Source organism: Pogonomyrmex barbatus, unplaced genomic scaffold (assembly GCF_055798465.1).
Source record: "Pogonomyrmex barbatus isolate J1 unplaced genomic scaffold, ASM5579846v1 scaffold3, whole genome shotgun sequence".
NCBI lineage: Eukaryota > Metazoa > Arthropoda > Insecta > Hymenoptera > Formicidae > Pogonomyrmex > Pogonomyrmex barbatus.
This window is the reverse complement of record NW_028297127.1, coordinates 21,858,329-21,880,148: the sequence shown is the minus strand read 5'-3', so window position 1 is coordinate 21,880,148 and position 21,820 is coordinate 21,858,329. Positions and strand designations below refer to the sequence as shown.

Here is a 21,820-nt window from a genome sequence, read left to right as displayed (position 1 = left end):
GATATTCGCATTTTCGGATTTTTACTCACACACATTACTTGAAGATTACAGCTTATTTTTCTCGTTAAATACTTGAATCTGTATATGTTCATACACAGGAAAAATAACGAAAAATGTAATAAGATGTTTTGAAAAACAGAAATGAAAAATATATTCTCTAACTGATTCTTATTATATAACTTACAATATACGACCAAAATAAGATTTCAAATAAATATCTTTTAAATAAATAAGATTTCCATCTTTAATCATCTCTTTAAAATTACTTACCTTTAACCGCATTGAGCTTGTTCCCGACCATCTGCTTCGCCACGAATGCAGCCATTTTGTTACTTTATAGTATCACACCGCTATCAAAGTCACAGAAACCTATAAAAAGATTAAAATTAATTACTTTATATCTTACATCTTTCGATCGAAGTACATATTTATAGGTATTTAATTATCGATTAATTAATCTTCTGCTACTCTTATTAATTGATTTACTTTAATAATATTCAAGCTGTTTCTTGTGCAAGATATATTTATCTCAAAAACGATTTTTCCCCACACAAAGTATAATAAAATTTCTTGATACACCATAATTTTTGATTATAGTTTTCTTTTACGATGGCATAGAAAATGATAGTTTCCCATAAAATTTTATGAAGCTGTTATTTTAATTATCGTTTATTATTCAATTTTGCTCCAAAATAACTATATATCTTTTTAACTAAGTTCTTTTGCTTACTATATCAAAACGCACTAGTAGTATCTCTTAATAAAACTCGAAATCGCTAAATAATATGTAATAAAGAAATTCTCAAGTCTTATCCTATGTGAGAATGATAAATGATATATCATATATTAATATTATTTTGAATATTTTTTCAAGCCAACAAAGTGTGCATTAGCGCCATTTTTTACGTTTTTATAAAATGGTAATTTTATATTGATTTTATCTTATTTAAATTTATTTCTCCCATTTAATCTTTTATTAATATCTCTTTCAATTAATTTTCTAAATAAATAAAATTCCTGTTTTTAATCATCTGTTTTAATTATCTCTTTTAACTTTTATTATATAAATATGAATGCATTTTTTTAATTTTAAATTATTTAATATAAATACTTGATTTATATATATACATTTTCACGGGCTTTTGCATGTTTTAAATCTCAAATCTGCAGTAATTTACCATGTAGATCATCGAGATAGTGGTTGAAAAATGTAACAACTTTCTTCTATAATATGCACATATGTACATATATTTTCTTCTCTGACGTCGTGCTTCAGCATGGAAATGAAATACGATCCCCGAAAGAGATGATGTCGCCCTTGGTGCCCGTCGACGATGAAAGTATTTTAATCTTATGTCATACTCACGTATGTCCGAGTATCGGAAATAGCCTTCATGTTGCTACGCGGTGACATTTCAAAATTTGACAATAATACATAAGATAAACGGTGGTTTCGTCACGGTAATTGAATCTCTGTTGAAAGATCCCCTCGATTGAGTTTTTTCGAAACATTTAAGACGTTTTCATCAGACAAAAAACAAAAAGCAATTCTAAACATTAAATTTAACGTATATTGTTATATCTTTGTAATTTGCTAACATAATTAACGTAACGCGATATGAACGATAGAGGCAGATTGGTTGAACGACGAAAGAAGGGGATCAATAGAGAAATATAAGAGGATAGACAGGAGAGGAAAGGGAAGGAAGAAAACTGGAGCCTGGAGAAGACGACGCCAGTGAAACGGCGTCGAGACGTCTCGGCGCCTGTTTCCCAACCGGCGACCTCCGTGATTTTCCAACACGCGACAATTTATGCCCCAATGAGTGACAGAGGGTTGCACGCACCCTTCTTCTTTCCAATAACACAACATATTTCTACTTTCTATGTAAAAAATTTTTTTTCGATCAACGATTTATGTGTTAAGATATAAGAAAGTTTCGTCATAAAAATCTGTAGTATAAATAAAATTCGGAGTATAAATAAAATTCGAGATATATAAACTATTAATATAAGTTTCGTTATATTCTTGAAATTAATGTCGCGATGGATAAAGCGCTGAACATGCGTAAAAATATAAAAGAAAATACATGTAAGTGATCGAAACAACAACAATTTACTACAAACTTTGTAGATCGACAGAAGTGAGTTAGAAAATGCAGGGGTAGATGCAACATCTTCATCATACGTTATTTCGCTATTTCGTAATTTCGTACGATGCCGGAAGCTTCGCGTCGTTAAGGGTCAAAGTGGAAGCCTGCTGAAGTGCCTCTCGTCTTAGACAGAGACACACAGAGGAAGGATTACCTATATGTCTCTCGTTTTAGAGAAAGGCGCATGCCTCGTTAGAACAGCTACGACCTGGACGGAGCTCGATCCCTTGCTCTAATCTATTTAATGAAAGCAGTAGACAGAATCTTCGATTTCTGGTCGACGTTTCAACTTCATCTTGAAGCTGATAGATGCAACAATAGTTACAAATATCTAACGGATCCAAACAAAATTACAAACCTCTTGAAATTCTAGGCAGAATAAATCATTTTGGAGAGACCAAGATAATTTATAATAGATAGAGATAGATATCGTTAAACTTAATACTAAGTAATTTTGAAAAATTGAAAAAAATTAAATTTTGTTAAATTTCTCTTAATTATTTCACGACAAGGAAATTAAAATAAAAAAAATTAAGTTCATCATCAATCTTGAAATTTCGAATATTGCACTTTTTGTGATTGCTACCGCATTCTCCTAAGATTATATAAAAGATAGCTACTAGGAATGCGATTTGTACATTGGTTGCGGTATCGGTAAAATATATGCAGACGGCTCAAAGGATTTCATGCTTTACTGATTATCAGGAAATGGAGAGTATAATAGGCAACAGGCAGAAACATGCAGTTCTCGCGGATAATGCGAAAAGGGTTGATTGATAGCTAATAAAAACTGACTAGCTCGAGAATATCACGTGCTCAAGGATTTCGTAAGCATCACTGGAAACGAGTGGAATAATTTAACAACAGCATTTCAGAGTAAGATCATACATAAGATCATACGTGCGATATATATATATATATATATATATATATATATATGTGTGTGTGTATAGATATGTGTGTCAAAGATTCGTTTAAGACGATAAGACATTATCGCCTTTCCGTAAATGTGCTGAATTAAAGATTTAGAATGTACTCAAAATTTTAATTTTGCGATATTCACTATAGAGTTACATCCCGTGAAAAATCTCAGGGAAGTGGTAATACTACTCGCAATCAAGAAAGAACTTTACTCGATTCATCAAGTTGACTTTAGGCGCTGATACGACACGCACAAATACTCGAGTATACGATACTCGATCAAATTACGCCGCATCATCTCGCGTAAGTAAGAAGTCATGTAAAGGGATCATCTGTCAGCGCAATCAATCGATCCATCACAGATCTAGGTCGAGCTTGTTGTTAACAGCAAGAAATTTCTACCAAGATATTTCATTCTCTGTTGTATTTTTTGGGTAATCAGGGAGCGGTGCTTGTAGACACAACGGTACACAATGCGTACGGAAACAATTGCTACTCTGCCATATATTAATCTTACTTACTCGCACAACGTGCATTTTACACCCCACGTATTTTGTTTTACATCCTACGTCCTTTTTCTTCATTGTATTCGGAATATGTTTTTTTTTTTCATACGAGTAAAATGCTATAACGTTCGATTCAAAGATAGATCGTCTCAGAAGTTTGAAAATCGTCGATCTTTATTAATTTTTTTTTTATCAATTAATCAGGATTTACATCGGATCAAATATGGCAAAAGTAACTGCCGATGTAGTGTCCATATCATTATTTAAAGACAGATGGAAAAAAAAAAAAAAAAAAAAAAAAAAAAAAAAAAAAAAAAAAAAAAACGAGAAAGTGGAGATGAGAAAAGTGGAGAAAAAAATTTCCATTCGGTTCGCTTATTGAATTTTAAAGTAGCTAGAATGCTTTATTTTCCGCGAATAAGGGCGATTCCACAAACGACAAAGTATCGCGACAATCTGCGAATGTCGTTTCTCCGGAACACACGCGACATTAGCCGAAACTGGCAGCGAGAACCAGAATGGAAAGGGACACGGTTACATTGGTGGAAACGTTGAATTCTCTCGGTGCATGGCGCACAGTGCCCGGAGAGCGCATTTCTTATTAACGTTGTTCATCCAGTCACCAGGATGGCGGAATTTCCGGCCCGGCACATCCCGTACACCTTACGCGTGCGGCCGACTACACACAACGGAAAACTTGCTTGCGTCATTCGCTCGTCGAATTTTCAATTCTGCTCGCCGTCACGATTTCTCTCTTCCCTCCTCTCAAACATTCCTCTACCTTCCTCTTTCTCTCCCATGGGAAAAATTAAATTTTCCCCGAACGAAAATTTAATCGAATGTCGCAAAGAACGAGATAGAGGTATATTATAATAGTCCACGCAGCAGCTTCTTTCACTACGTGCACAACGAGAAATTAAATAAATTTTTTTCTGGATCGTTAATGGAAAACTCGTGAGCCGCATATGCTCGGCGCTTTAAGTCGCGCGCGTTTGACAAGCCGTAATGATTATTGCATAAAAAAAATGAACGCGGTTAAGCAAAGTTGAATTATGGGAAGCGAACTCCACTCGCAGTTCCCAAAGTAAATGGATTCGCCGATGCGAATAATGCAGCAAACACCGAAAAATCCCGGAAACTGCTGACCATCGCGGAACGAGTGTTCCTCAATTAGCATAAATTTTCGAGTGGAGCCCGAGCGAAGAGAGAGAGAAAGAGAGTCAATCTAATTTATGAATAGGTAGGAAAACTATGAACGTACACTCGACAATCATATAATTCCTCTCAAATAACCGCCAACTATTTCTCTCAATGAAATATACAGAAGTATCTTCTAGCTGAATTATTGACACGAGAGAGAGAGAAGGAAGACACAAGCTTATTTATAATAATGTTGAGAAAACTGAAGAGTCCATTGAAAAGCAAATGCTCTGGAGTGCGACACTAGACTGCTTTGTAATAGGATAGAATTTTACTTCGCATTCGCATTCGCTTCCTCTTTCTCCCTTTCTCTTTTTTTTCTCGCTATAAATATACACCTTTCTTTACACTTTTCATCAAGAATAGACACTTCGCTTCGCACGGTCGGATTGTTTTGCTATTGACAATCGTGTAAGGTAAAGCGTACAATCGACAGCTTACGGCCATTTTTATTAGTTCCTGCATACATACGGTTCTCTTCTCAAATTAATTTTCTCTTTTGTCAATAACGAAACTGTCTGTCAAAACTAAATATTAAAAAAAAAAAAAAATGTCGCTATACCTCTCGCGACAACACACGATTTTAATACACCCCGTCCGCGCGTCATACGTAAATCGTACAAGATTACAAGATTGTTGCAGCGCAAATTCAACGTGATTGCATTGGCGTCAATTCAAGCGTGTTTGAAAATCGAACAAAGCGAAACGAAAGTAATCCGAAAACGCGAAGCGCAAACCGCTAACGTGGTGTAAAACGAGCGACGCGGTGGACGATAATAAAATTTATCAGCGGCGTTACCTGGATTCGCAATACGGACGAGTCTGTTGGATTACAAATGCGCATTTATGTGACATTAAAGGAGTTTTTATCGATAGCTTTTTGACGTCCGGTCGCTCATACAAAATGAAAATTTCAATTAAAGTCGGTTTAACTTTAAAAAAAAAAAAAAAAAAAAAAATAGCTTAATGTAAAAAGAATAAACTTGGCCTTATGTTTTATATTTGTTGCAAAAAGAGCGCGGTATTTTATGGCTGGATATTGTTACATAATAATAATAATTTATCGCGGAATAATTACACGATCTAATTTTCAAAAACTTCGTTAAAGCTTAGACTTCACAGCGCCGTTAAGTTGGGCGCTGTAAACGACGCGTGTCTCGCGACACGCTTTAATTATAATCAGTAGTAGAATAAGCGGCGAATGAATGACGTCGACATCAAGAAATGTCGCGTAGGGGAAGTTCCGCGACCGCCGCGTTTTCGCCGGTGGAACATTTGCTTGTAATTGCACCGCGCGAGAAGAAGGAACGACGTATATTTAGTAAGCGAAGTCGGCGAGGCGAAAGGAGAGAAAACACAGGTAGGACTTTTAATGACCCGACCCGATCTTTTATTCTTCTCGAAAACAATCTATAGCAGCGCGACCGCTTCGGTAGCTTTCCGAGCCAAGGTGACGGAATGCAAAATCGAACGCAGACTGGCTTCTACCTCTGCCACTCCCGAAGCTTTCCCACTACAAATGATGATACAACAGGCTTGATGATTACACGGTGACATTGTCGTCACTTGTTGCTACCGCAGTCATTATTATTGTTTTATAACGTGTCTTACAATATTACATCGCGTCTCATATCCATGGTGTTGTACAGCCACACCATGTATCGTGCAACGTGTAACTTCAGCTAGTTCGGGCGCTCGCTCTATATGGATAATGTACACAAAAAGCCGGAGAGGTCTCGTCAGAGTAATTTCTCCCTAGTTGGATAATGCTGTACAGCGAGCGTATAAAGATTTATGTATAAAGATAAAGTTAACTTACTGCGCTTTCACGGAAAATGGGAAAACGGGAAATCGCGATATCCCAAGAAAATGTTATAATATCGATTGATTTTACAGTATCATCGAATTAGAATAATATCTCCTATTAAACGGAATGTATGATAATAACAAGACATGTTTATACAATTGCAAATTCTTTCGTATAATGAACTTTTATTCCATTACCATTAATGTAGCATTCTTCCTGCCCTAGCGTAAAATTTGATATGCAAAAATATAAGATTTAACGCGCGCATCTGCAGCACACCTGCAGCAGTTTCCCCTCTTCTGCGGTGCATTTCGCTTTAAATGTGCCTGCTAAACTTGAGAACATTTACTCTCCTCCTGCGAAAAAGGCGGGATAGTCGGGTTATCGAGCAGTTGTGTACATATGCTCGATATTTTATAAACAGCGTAACCTTTTCCCCTCTTCCTCTCCCCCTCTTTCTCTCTCTCTCTCTCTCTCTCTTTGCACTCGGAAGCTTCCTCGGTAAGCTCAGTATGTACCGAACACATAAAGTGTCTGTTGTTCTTATTGGTTGAGTTTTGCAAAGGTTTCCTCACTACGAAAAGCTCCGACGTCGAGCTCCGTGCCGATCGGCTGGAGCGAGGGAGGAGAGACGCGAGAGGAGACGTAGTTGCTACTACCTGCGCGTATTGATCTTTACTATTATTAGTCCGTCGACGGCCCCTATTAGAATTGTCAGAAACGTTACTGACGGTTGCTACCGGCTCTTACTACAGCTACCGTGGAGGTCACTTCGATATAACTATCTAACGTATTAACCATGCTTCTTCTTTGTTGAATGTGAATTTATCAATGCGAAGCGAATTTCACATTATAGTTTTGAGATGAGCGAGATCATCTCGTGTCGTATTTCAAAGATTTACTCTAATCGATATTCCGGGATTTCAGTTCCGCTTACGAGAAAAATTTTTTTTTTTTTCCGTGCAATCTTATTTATCGCGAGATACCGCGAAGATCCTTAACTTTTTTTCCCAGTAAAATACAATACACGTGCGCATTGAAGTTGTTAAACAAAACTGTATACTTCGTATATTCATGAATATATACGGAGAAGAAAGGATTACATTACGTTGTTAATTAATTTATTAACGTTATTAATTAACGGAAGAACCATGGCTAATTATTGGTTTTGCTATATTTAGGAACATTAACGGGGAAGTTATTACGAATGTCGTTACGAATTATAACGTCGCGCCGTAATCGCGAAATTCCAAGCGACCTTAAATCGCGGCATCGTAACACCGGGGCGTGATTTACTTTCCGTCAAGTTTTACGACCGATCAGCAACGTAACCGGAATAGGGATGTCATCTGCCACGACTGTATACCTTTCGGCATTTTGTGACCGTGCGAGATTATAGCAGCGCCGCGCGGCGCGCAATCTAAAGTTCCGCAATCTTCCGGAAGAAACTAATTCCGTCGGGAATGTGTTTCCTCTTTATTCCGGCATTGTAAGGTTTTATTCAGATTACGTAGGGACGCGAAAATAGGTGCGAAAAAGCAATCGAATCTAGCGCATACGTGAGGAATTGCCCGAGTCTTCATCGTTTCACAAATAGCGCGGCTATGCAAATGGGGATTCTGGTAGCGCATTATTTGAATGAATCTTCCGGGGGGAGAAAAAAAAGACGCGAAAGCATGAAGAAGAAGAGAAGAATGTGAGATACACGAAAGGTAAAGCTGGATAAGAGGAAACTTTCCGGCAAACGATTTCGTACTACGGAATTCCACTCGGCATGCTGAAGGGGACAGCCATTGAAAGTGCGACCGACGAAACTGGGACGGAGTGTAAGTAAACGAGAAATCCTGCGTATTCTTACGTGAGATGTCTTTTTATACGTGGGGAGCATCTTATGAACGAGATATATCTTTATGTGTCCGAATCTGTTCGAAGAAAAATGTTGGCCGCGATATCCATTTGTAAATCTGTTCCGTGCGTGTCGTTGATTCATTCCTTTATACATTTTAAGATTAATATGCATACAAGAAAAAATGTTCCTCTAAATTGATAAGAGCAGAAGACGTGAACAATACCTCGAAAAAAGAAGTCGAAAGTACAACTAAGTAAAAATAAAAACAATAAAATCTCCAATTTGTAAAACGCGAGTCTAAAAGTCAGAAAATGAATAATACATTTGCACCTTTTCAAGCTTTCTAAAGATTTTTAGATGTATCACGCTAACAAATTTGTTTCATTTCGCAGCTATCAATATATTTAAAGAAATGCAATATTTAACTTAAAAGATAACTCTTAACATTTTATATGAAATTTTTTTCAATAAATTATTTAACAAATTTCTATTAAACAATATATCATATTTTTATAACATTTATATCATATTCTTTTTATTTATACATTAATAGCTGCTGTTGAAGTAAAAGTAATATTTTTTTAACAAAACCACATGTGAAAAGAGATGATTTCCGTTTTTGGCTCATTAAATATCACGATAAATTAAAAAATGAATGAAAATGAATAAACTTTGCTCGATTTTTTTTTTATTTTACGGAAAGAGATCACGAGGACGAATGAAGATAATCAAAAGACGATGTAAACGAATTACCACAATTTATTTTAATCGAGCTATATCTACCACAAGCAAGGGTTAAATTTCCGGCAAATTTCGCGTAGAAAGTGATATGCGGTAGAAGAAAGTCGAGAGATCTTAATCTTCATTACCCGGTAAGACTAGGGGGGGAGAAGAGGATGGGATGGGGATAGGAGCAGGATATAGTAGGAGTATCGTTAGTCACTGTACAGAAGGCTGAGAAGTTATGCCGAGCCGAACAGCGTCGGTTGCAACGGCAAAGACTAAATCATCCACCTTTAGCGGGGATAAACAGCGAGGTGGCGATAAATTATTTTAGCGACTCTATCTTCCGCGAATCGGTCGGCCGGTCGCAGATAATTAACCAAAGACTTAATGACGCGCGAAGGAAGATAACCCTTCCTTCGCGGCTCGGCGAATCGAATTAAGAGTCATTCGCGATCGCGAAAGTTGCACTTTCCTTAAACAAAAGATTTTCCTCCTTTCCAGAATAAAAGCTCCTGATGCGACGATTAGTCTCAGATCAACTTTCGATATCAAAGAAATTAACAAGTACCCTTTTATATTCCGGGAATTAAGAGACATTTCGGACTTTAGACTGAAAGAGCTCTTTAACGTATTATAAAATCACATTAGTAAGAGGAGAACCAAAGGGATATCTAAACACAATTCTTAATGTGTAATTAGTAATTGTAATTATCGCTGGAGACGTAAAAAAAGCGCTAAAGATGCAATACTTTAAAAGCATGTAAAAACAAATTAAATTGAAATATATATATATATATATGCGAGAAATCCCCATAGAGAGGATTTTAATTTGTTCATAGCTGGTCCCGCGTCATGAACGATAACGAGTAGAAACAGTGTCTGCAATCCAAGGCGGATTCTTCTTGTAAGCAAAGATTTTCCACAGGTCTACGAGAGGATTAATCGTCATTCGCAGAACGGTAATAAGAAGGCGCAGAAATTACAGAGGATAAAGGGGACTTTGGGGATTCGTGACGTTTCCCAGTGCCGATTAAAAGTTGTCTAGATGGCATTTTAACGTTAAGAAATCTCTCCTTAAGAAATATATTTTCGTCTACAATTCAAATCTGGTACGTGCGCGTTTTATGATTATTATAACTGCAATCGAGAATACCGTTCCGATTATACGCGAGCGCGAGTGTCACGAGTGTCACGAGTAGAACTCGTTAAACTTTCGATAATAACGGCCATTAAATCGACGTATACCCGCGCCGGATACCCACACTTTCGAAGATAGGCCTGTGCATTCAATTCCGGTATAATATCCGATTCACGCTGTAACGTCCGCTTTGCAAAGCAGATCGCAAGACTGCGTTATTACGATGTCCATTCATTGGGACCCGACAGCGCCCAATAGCGCAACCAAGTCCAACTTGGGAAAATTAGCCGGTCCACTCCGAGCCAATCGATACGATGATCACTTCAATGTACTTCAGAAGTACGCTGTAATATCTATTAAACGTTACCTCGACGACGCTTTGGTCTTTATTCTCGACGACACTTTGCAATATCGCTGACAATTTGCAAAGCACGAGACATTCACGCGACATTAAAATGTTCTTTATGGCGAAAGATTATAGGATTATAATCTGTTAAGCGCGTTCTCTCACTTTATGTGCCTATAGAAAGCTAAATTTGAAATATATATATATATATATATATATATATATATCAGCTGCATATCGCAGCGATTTATCCGAGTTATTTTGATGAAGGTTATCAAGAATTCGTCCGATCTAACTGGACAATTTTTCAACCATGCGGACGCAAGCAAGTGAAAATGTCTGAAACGATAAGAACAAAAGACTTGGTCAAACAAAGCTACGAACTTCCGGAAAGTTCATATGGCGTATTCTCCCGAGTTTCGTTCTACGTGAGAGTATACAGGTGCGGAAAATGTGCATTCCTCACGACGCCAGAACAAATGTTGCTGTAGCCGGCTATATGATATATTCTCATTAGAGTTTATTATCTAAATTGATATAGTACTTTTGCTATATATTCGCTATACGGCACAGAACGGCTTTAAACGAAAGCGACCTCGTAATCTTTTTTAGGTAAAGGCAGCGACGATTCGTCGATTATCCGATTACAATATAAAAATTGAGTTATAAAACTTTCATCATCTTTCATGCAAAAAAAAAAAAAAGACGCATCGTCTTAATTAGTCCGTTGAAACTTTTAAATTAAAAAAAAGATATTAACGAGATATAATCACGCGTTGGTTGTACGGTTATATATATATATATATATACTCTATACATTTAATACGAGTATACATATCATCACTGGAATTAAATAGGAAAAATAATAAAATTTGATGGCGAGCGACGTCCTCGCTCTCGTGGATGTCGATGAGCGTACGAGATACTTTCGAAAATGGATCGTGGGACGCACAGGTGGGATACTGGCGAATTCCGACGTGTATTTTACGTCGCAGCGACGTCGCGATAGAACACCGTCGCCATCGCCATCGTATTTTATCGCGCTCGCGTATGTAGATAAGAAACGCATCTTTCCAGAAATACCTGTCCGTCCTCGAAAACCGAGTTGAGACTAACGTCCACAAATACGGGATACGCATTATCGTTCTTCCTTTGCGGTATAATAAAAATTTTCTTTATTTAGAAGCAAATCGAAATATATTTCGAACGGGAACGGACGATCGATAGGGAGACTCGAATGATTTCAACCTAATTTAATCTACTATGCATTTCTAAGTCTCACTGCCTCAGGAAGCGAGAAAACCGTGTCATACGACCAAGTTTCATAATGATGGCGTCGGAATTTCATCGGCTTGAGTGGTTCTTGGTGGCTCGGCACCGAAATTTCGTCTCCTCGATATTTCGTTACCTTCGTCCTGGCACAGATCGATCCTCATTCGATATAAGGCAAACCCCGCTGCTTCGTAGAAAGAACTGGGCGATATGTACCTATGAAGATTCTCGATCACCCTCAATCAAATCTTCCTTTACTTTTTATTATCGAATATAAAAGAAAATTGAATCTTACATTATTTGAAAGTCACTAAAAACTTTAATGAGTCTTATTAAAATTTAATGAGAAACGCGCAGAGTGTCTCTTTAAGTGAATTTGTGTCAACTATGTATTATTAATTTTTTAGTGTTTCCTCAGCGTGAAAAATTTTAAATCTTTTATATAGTCGGAAGCTTCCATTTATCATTTAGTGGATATTTATTTTTCGAGCTGTAAAGCTCCGCGTATAAGTTCCGCGTTCACAATTACGCTGCTCTGCACGTAAACTTCGGACCTCGAGGCTCGAGGAATTCCCGAACGCAAACGAAGTTGCGATACTTGATACTACGAGTACTTCGAGAGGCACGCCAAGTTCGAGAACTGCAGCAATTTCTATACGACGATTCGTATTCTATGCCGTGCACAGTACATCCCTCAAACTCTTCGTTAGCGCAAGTTTTCTATTTTAATTAGCATCCGGGAACTCTTTTACAAAATGAGGAAGTCAAGAACAATGTCGAAAAAAAATAATACGAGTTATCTGAGTTATCTATATCATCAATAAATGTAGTCATCCAGGGTAAAAAAATATTCTACTTTTAATTACTTACGCGAAAGAGAATTGGACAGATTTCATTTTTTCAACAAAAAAAGAAAAAAAAAAGATAAAAAGAGAAGAAGGCGGAGGAAACTAAGGGACCATTTTAAAGTTCTGAAGTATTAAAATGAATGAAAATATTATTTTAGGATAGATTTTAGTTTGTCATAACTTAGGAACTTATCACAAGACACAAGACACCGTGAGAAGTAATACGATATTTAAGAAGAAAAATATTAAAAACCGAAAGAGCGGGAAGAAGTATGATCTATAATGCACGCTCGTCAATAAACTTCTTGTTAAGAAAAGCTCACCCCCGCAAGTCTCTTTCATTGAAAAATATTTCTACTACATATTTTCTCCTTTTCCGAAACTCACGCTATATAGCGTGAATAAAAGCCGAGTGTGCAACAGTGAGATAGATGTTCGAATCGAGCTGCCGAGCTTTTGTTGGCATAAATGGATTTATGTTGCGCCATCGATCTCGCATATGGCTTCGTTATGATGACACGCGATTCGAGTATCTCCACTTGAAACGTATTCCGCGGCGAGTTTCGCCGTGTCACTGCTGTTGTCACGGCGATATAGCGTTTTCGGAAAATTGCTGAAACGCGGACATAAATCTGTCGTTGATGGAGATCCTCGATCGGGAAATATTTTCGAGTGAAATCGTGGGACAGTTCCCCCCCGATGTGCGTTCGGCTCGTGCGAAAATAACGCGCTAAAGAGCGCGAAAGGAAAATTAAACTCCGCCGAGACCGTGAATACAAAATTGCCAGTAATTGGTATACACAAGTTGTTCTCTCGCATATCTCGTTCATATTAAAAAGATTATGTCTTTATTAAACGGATACGCCGGCATACGATCAATAGTCTCTCCTTGGCTTAACTTTCAATCCTGGATTTGCATATTTTATCTGTGACATTTATTTTTACAACCTTCGTCGATCGAGAAACACGAGGGTGTCATATGAATGCGCGAATTGAAGGCTCGTATTTTTCGCGCATCCGGTGTTTCTTCTAAAATTATCATTTTCTGCCTCATTATGCTCGCTTCTTTCTCGCCAAGAAAAAAGACATGGGTGGGAAAGATATTCCGATCGCGAAGTAGAAAACGAAAAGAAGATTGAAGAAGCTTACCGATTTGACGGATGAGGGGGGGGGGGCAGCCGAAAAAGAAACCGCAAAATCATCCATCAACCGTATCGAGAGAGTCCTTAAGGAAACACAAAGCCCCTAACCACCCTTCGCGAAATATATTCTGATGAGTTCTTGCGCGCTAAGTAATTCCGCGTATCAAACTTTGATGAGTCACATGAGTCTAGATCGTTCACTTATACTTTAAAATATCTCGAGCTCGATCCCTCGAGGGAGACAAAAGGGATAAAAATCTAATTTTAAAAATAACCTGAAATATCCAATTTTCGTCAAAATTCAGTCGGTAAGAGAACTCGTCAATCCGGAAGCGTAGGCGATATACCTTTGGTAGCTCTTCCGTAGCTTTGTATTGATTTACAGTGGTTTATACAGGATGTCTCGAAGATTCGACTTTTCGAATTTTCTTCTAACAATTCCTTTGTCAATGTTTAATTCGATTTTTTTTTTCTTAATGTGTCTAAAAATGGAGACATGAAAAATTTCAAAACAAACTGAAAAATTTTCACGAAACTTGAGAGAGTCAAATAAATGATTATGTTTTTTTTTCTGTTAGTTTCAGACAGAGTTTACTCTAGGAGAAATTTAATTAGAAACATTGTCGTGCGAGATATACAAGTGCGAAAAATGGGAAAGTTACAACAAACGACGATTTCTCTCTCTCTCTCTCTCTCTCTCTCTCTCTCTCTCTCTCTCTCCCTCTCTCTCTCGGTATTTTCACTAAGGAAAATGGCTCATGGTTCATTCATGTATATATGTATACAGTGATGTATCCAGTTGGAATCGCAGATTACAAGGGACATATAGGAACATACGTTAACTACAATATCAATGCCATTGTCTTTGCCGAGTCACTTGCGACAGGGTTACAGCGTATAGCGACACAGCGAAATGTTAAATCTAACCGTATATGCCCGCGACAGCTGTCACTTACACTATCCACCGATTTCTAAGCCGATGTCTAGTATGCGCTTCTTACGGGGTATTCGGAGTTACGGATCACTTGACATACATAATTCTCCTTTTATCCGATAGTACCTAATCAATTATTTATCTAATATTTATCTAAAACGTTTTTTTTTTACACTTTTCGCATACGAGCAAAGTATATATTCCCGTTTTAAATTTTATTCTCTTTGCTTGCTATAGCTTCTATAAACTTAAATAAACAAAGTATCTGTATCATTTATCTAGTGCGCGAAAAACGGAAAAAGATTGAAAATCAGGATATTTGATTGATTCTCCTGTGTAAACCGTTGGGCTAATGCCCTAAACCGCGATCTAAAGCTATTACTCCAAAAAGAGCACTAAGGGAATTAGTGACTCCATTTATCACTTAGCCTGTAGCCTTAATTTGTCCTCTCGCCAAGCGCACCAAGTTCTGCCCACCCGAAATCCTATTTACTATGAAAGATATCAATAGCAAAAAATTAAATCTGAATGACGATGTGCCAGAAAAAGTGCAGCGATCAATAGAATTTTCTTCTCTCGAAGTTAACAAAAGAGATTCTATTCTAGATATAATTGCACGGCTTTAAAAAGAATTCTCGAATAACGTATCTCTTGTAATTCGATTTTTAAGATCGTTACCTCAGATCGGCTAAGCGATTCGAAAGTTGGGTTAAGATATAATTAATCTTTAAAAGCTACCAGGGCAAGTACGTGATTTGATTATGGTTGCCGTGCAAGTTTAACGAAATCTAGGGGTGTAATTGCTGCGACGCATGTCGGACTTCATGGCCGTGGATGCAGTTGCATTGACATCAGAGACTCCGGAGGGACGAAAGCTCGTCGACGCTAAAAGCTCGAAACATTAAAAGCATTGCGTTCACACTCCCGGCTTCCCTTTATGCTTGTACATGTGGACGCGAGCTCGCTTAATTAAGCCAAATATGAGACGCTTTTATTTCGAATTACCTGCTAGTTGGTCTCTCTCTCTCATCGGTTAAAAGAAAGGCGGCTATTTATAGTCAGGTGAGAAGGCCAGGTCCCAAGTTATTCCAAGTTATTCGAGGGAAATTCTCAATCGGAAAAAGAGAAAAGAGAATATCTGGTACGACATCGTGTATAAATAATCCTTGAACTCGGACAAACTTTAATATTCTACGACTGGATGAGACAGATGTCCCTCTTCGCAGTTAACGATATATGACGCAATTGTCGACTTGTTAATTCGCAGATTTCGCTGGCTTAGGGTGCAAAGAGAGGATGAGAATACCGTTTATGCAGATGTATGCGATTACGTGCTGTCTGATTACCGGCGGTGCGAGACACCAGTTTCTACAGCCGTTCTACAGAGCTGCCAGGTCTCCTCCCAGCGCGCGCCCAAATGCGCCGGCATCTATTCGCATCACACGCCAAGATTAGTTATTAGATTACAAGAGCGGCTCAGACCTATGCTATGTAACGACATCGGTATGGAAATGGGAATGAAGATGGGGCCACGCCGTTATGCGGCGTGAGCAAAACAGGAAATCTTCTCGCGGCTTCTCGTCGGCGTGTTGTACGCCAAGGAGATCTACGCTCAATGAGATTTGCGCGCATCCACGCGGATACTGGGGACGGATGTGAGGAATTTCAACGATGTGACGTATAAAATTTATCGCCACGGGATTCCGGGATAAAACGTTTAATATCTCTCGAAGAAACACCGCACGGAAAATGAGATCGTCAGGCCGATCTGCTCGAATCCACGGAAAAGGACGCCGAGGGGCCGAGCGGAGATGTCGAGCGACAAGCGGATCTCTCCCGGCGTCACTTATGTTAGTCAAGCGAAATTAACATGTTAAGCGAATCGTTAATTGTGTGACATGCCGTGCCATGCGCCTCGTAGACGACAACAAAGTTTAGCGGGGGAATTAAATGGAAGATTGGGGGTAAATTTGGTGGAGAACTGCACTTGGCCCCGCAACGATGGCAAGAGTTTTGCCTTTCAGCTTCGCGAAATTCCACCTAGATGCGGCAAGAATTTCCTGGGAGTTACTAATGGTATTCCAACATCCCGCGCCAGCCCACGAATTCCATTAGGGCACGTCAATAATATTCACTTACGTGTTACGGGGCCGATTAAACGTTAAATTACAAACGTAGAGCTTGTTCACCTTTCGTTCACCTTTCGCTCGCTTTCACGCTCGTTAGATTTTAATATTACTTTATTATTTATACGTTAAATCCTTAGTAATGATGTTCCGGCCAATAATTACAGCGATCGTTATTGAAACGAATCTCACCGTTGAGAAACCGTTAATTATACTTCATCAGATACGACGTTCGTGTACACAACCAAAGAAATTTGCAGGGAGCTCGACTGTGAATTTTGGTTTCGAGCCTCTGATAACGTCGAATGAAAATGAAAATCGATGTTCAGACGCCTTGATGTGGAAGCGTCGAGTATCCGGTAACAGTTAATCGAATATCTAGCGCGTCCCGTACCGGAAATGGCAACGGAAGCGGAAATCTTAGATCAAGGAGTGGTTCACCTTGATCGTGGAAGAGGATCGCTAACGGAAAGCGAGTGTCGCCTGATGGTATCTGTCTGCAATTCAACATGGAGATGTCTAAAGTGCTCGAGAGTTTGGAGCGGCACGAACAACGAGAGTTCAATTTAGCTCATCTCGAATCTTGTAGCGGAATTATTTCTCGAATAATTATCGAAAAGTACTGCTAAGTAAATTTTGCAAAACATTCTCTCATATATACATAAATATAAAAAAAAAATCATCAGACATTTGTTAAACAATCTATCTTAATCTAAAAGTTTAAAAAACCTTTTTTAACCCTTATAAATCTAACTTATAAACGTACATAAACTGAATTAACTACTTAATACGGTTTATTGTCATTAATAATCAACGTAACCATGTTCATTTAAATTGCACTATTTCACGTATTCGCCAGCAACTTATGCGAAAATTATCAAAGCTCTAACGCAATTTATGTCGCTACATTGAATAAGAACGCACGCTTAAATTTGCATAAGAAGTTCACCGCTGTAACGTTTACCTTATTTAAGTTTTGACAAGTTCCGCCAACTAATATGATACCGATCTGTGAGGCGGAACGTGAGTTCGCTTTAATAGCCGAGATGACAAAGGGCGTCGTATGCACCGAGACTGCCTATCATGACTTAATGAGAGCGAACATTGAAATGCTTTTGTAATCGGATATAGCGACTCATGTCTTTTGTATACGTTTAACGTTGCAATAACATTCCTTCACTGTGTCGAAATATATCAGCGGGAGAAGTAGAGACACAAAAAGAGTCATTAAAAAAAAAAAGAAAAAAAAAACGAAAATGAATTTAAAGTTTCCTTCTATTTCCTGTTTCGCGTTTGCTGCCTTGAAGGAATATTAGCACCATACAAATTCCGTTTTCCTCTCGGTTTACACGTATATAGGTGTTGTCGTTGATGAATCTTAGAGAGATGGAAGCAATGCCGTTTGACTGATGATAACCCCTTGACTATTAATTGGCCTTACTATCCCTCAATTAACAGAGACTCAGATAGATGGCAAATTACAACGTACGGCAGCCAACTGCTTGACAAATATTTGTCTGTCAACAGTTCCCTGCTTTGATTTTGGTAGACTATACGTAATTATTATCGATCACAGAAACGCTGCTACTTTTCGAAGCAACAATATTTGGCGGAGATTCTTTCGACGCGATAAATCCCCTTATACAACAAAGATACAAAGTTTAGAAAATGTTGATATAGCTCGATAATTTACATGAAAGGCAAGGTTTGTCCCAGTGGAATCGATAATTTGCGACGCTCGCACAGGCGCCTCGATTTATTGAGCGATTCCGAAATGGCTTCCGCGGAAAAGTCAAGAGTGATAGCAGCTTATCAATATGGATGTGTTTAACTTGCTGCATAATGGACGAAGTCGGCATTTCCCCAGCCTGGTGATATAACGGCGTAATCATTAGTCGGAACATTCGGACGGAAACTTGGTTAACTCGGATCTCCACTTGGAAAACTAATTGAAAGAATCCTCTCCTGTTGGAGTCTTCCGCTCTCCGCTTTCCTTCCTTCTTAATTCTTTTTTATTCTTGAAAGCTTTTCCGCCGTCTGCTTTGTGCGTTTTGATCCTCGCTAGGAACGACAGAAATCTGTAAGAATGGTTTGTGGAAGATCGAAGTCGGTGGTGGAAGTGCTTTCTTTTCAGAGCGGATATTTCTCTTTAAATTGCAGAGATATTTAGTATCAAAAATTGAATTATTCGAAGGCGTTTGATCAAACGTTTAATGTTCCTTAACACACAAAGCAACTCCTGACTATTTCATTCACTTCACTTATCTATCCGTATACATTTTTTTCTTTTTATCGTATATCTGTCGTAATAATACGACACAAATCGTACATTCAAAGGATATCGGAATCAAAATGGCTTTTTATATGCGCGATTATCGCTGAATCTAAAGAAGCTCTTCAGAATTGTGCAAACTATGTTAGATCTTGAATTTTTATCAGTACGTGCTTAATATGGCAGATGCGCCACGGAGAGTTCGTGAAGATTCGTACAAACTCGGACTTAAAACTGCATTTAAGAATTTGAAGCTGCACATACACACACGCGCGCGCGCGCGCGCGCGCGCGCACACACACACACACACACACACACACATTTTATACGGAGCTGCAGATTAAAAATATTCTCCGACTCACCGAACTACCGCCTATTTTGCGTAGTTGTACTTGTATTACTTGTTACGGCATCGTTTGAATATTTTACTTATCGAAGTAAAGCGGAGGACAGGGGCGCGCGCGGTCACGTGATATACGCGACCGCGTATGCAGAACTTGGTAAGTCTCCCCTTGAAACTTGGGTAATCTTCGTCCCCGGCGGTTGGTGCACCACACGCGTACTTTCCCCAACTTGAAGATGAGTCTTTCCACCGGAATTCACTTGGCAGGCGCGAAATGGAAAAAGAGAAGCGCCGCGAGATATGCGCCGAGAATCCCCGCCGGTCTTACGTGTCCTCGAAAAGCGGTATACTCTCTTAGGCATGAAACTCTCTCGTAAGAGAAATATTGAAATTTTCCGAAAGCTGCCCCAACAAATTAATGTATGAAACGACATTAATTGATTAGAAGCGCGAAATAAAAATAATCCATAGCGGATTAACTATCCCGTCGATTAACTATCCCGCTCTCTCTCTCTCTCTCCGGTAGAAATGCCTCGAGACGAAAAAAGAATGATGGACTTCCCTTTCAAACCTTGAAGTCCTCATCGGACACGGTCGTAACAACCGGGGTAAACATTTTTCTCGCGCATTAGACCAGACCATTATTTAGTTTTCATTAGCGACGGAACGGCTTTCATAAATAATAATCCAAGAAGTCCGGACATTAAATCGATGCAACGTGTTCTTGTTACCGTTGGCCGACATAACGGGTGAGAGCCTCGTGAAAGATATTTTACAAAATCTCACTAATTCTGGCGGGAGCGCTACACCGAGGCGAGAGCCTCGAGTCCCGTAGGCGGAGAGAACGGTCCCTTCTTGTTGCTTTCAATATTCCCCGAGCACTTACTTCGTGGTGCCAATTTTCACGAAGCAGTTAGCGGCGCTAACAAGTTATCGGAGTGAAATTGAAGGGAGATACCCAACGGCCGGGATATACCGGCACGGATACTAGAAACTACACTACAGTTTGATCAGCTTACTGAAACTCGCCCTTCGGCTATTTTGATTACACCCAGCTAGATTTCTATCGCACACACAAGACGCCTTGAAACGCTACGCTGCGCTTCCTCTCGACGGATAAATCCTAGGAAGAAAACTGAGAACAGCCCGAGTTGTTTAAACATTAACGTATTTCCTTGTTCCCGTATCACGGCTGAATCTATCTAAGTTATATCTCTTCGTAATCTCCATCGTATTTTTCACGTTGTTGCCCGCACCTGCTGAAAATGGGTAAAATAATCCAGAGTGCAAAACGTTTCTATTTAGCAGGGATTGCATTACCGACGAACGAGTTTCCCGAATGCAATCGCGAAGCCAGCCAGTGGGAAATCTTACGGTTCACGGCCATTAAAATAAAATGTGCAAGGAGTTATAACCGACGGCGACGACGGTGTCGCGAGTCAGCTGATAAAATGCCGCCGAATATTTGGGGAAAGTTGATCGGAGGATACAACGGGTTTCGGTTTTATAAATTGTCCGAACGGATTTAACGTTCGTTCCGGACAAAACGACCGATTTTACAGCTGCAGAATTATACACCCGGAAAGCCCGAACTTCCATTAAAATGGAATAACGTTCTCGATGTAGGTGGATGGTGGATCGAGAGCGAGAGCGAGAGCGAGAGAGAGAGAGAGAGACGTTTGCTTTATCTTCCGAGAAGGTAAATAAAACGAATATAACTATATCATCTATCCCGGAAATAACGGGATAAAGACGCGTTTATTCGACGGGCAATAGACAATCAGATTTTTTTTTATCTTTCTCAATGGCAGGTAATCATAAAAACGTCGTACAAGTGAGATACGGCCATTGAGGCGAACCATCAGGCGGCGCGCGACTGAAGGATGAAAGTCATATACATGTGCTCCACTTCCACAGACTCACTTATGACCCATATTCCTCTACAGTTTATGACGCAAGTTGTAAAACCGTCTCTGTTGGACACTCCTAAACTTGATAAGGACTTAAGTCACCGGAACATCGAAATGTCGCGTAAAAGTTTACTTCGATAAACCTGGTGGCGTGCCTCACACTGGACGCAGCGCACTCTAATTTTAAACAAGCTCGGGACCCTGAAAATATGTACACATACATATGTACATACATAACTGACTCTCGATGAATAATAAGATAGGACGTTATAACATGTTCACTCTCGCCCACATTTAGCGCTTAATACGCCTCTTTGATCTCGAGCT

The 21,820-nt window shown here is 39.0% G+C and overlaps 1 protein-coding gene across 1 annotated transcript in view; it reads right to left on the bottom strand.

The window, feature by feature from the left end:
* cpx (synaptic transmission protein complexin) overlaps nt 1–21,820 on the bottom strand; it is a 125,357-nt gene that overhangs the window by 93,939 nt on the left and 9,598 nt on the right. Inside the window, exon 2 of the mRNA XM_011648907.3 lies at nt 271–369. Coding sequence (XP_011647209.1) covers nt 271–325 — 55 coding nt within the window. The 5' untranslated portion in view covers nt 326–369. The remainder of the gene's footprint in view (nt 1–270; nt 370–21,820) is intronic.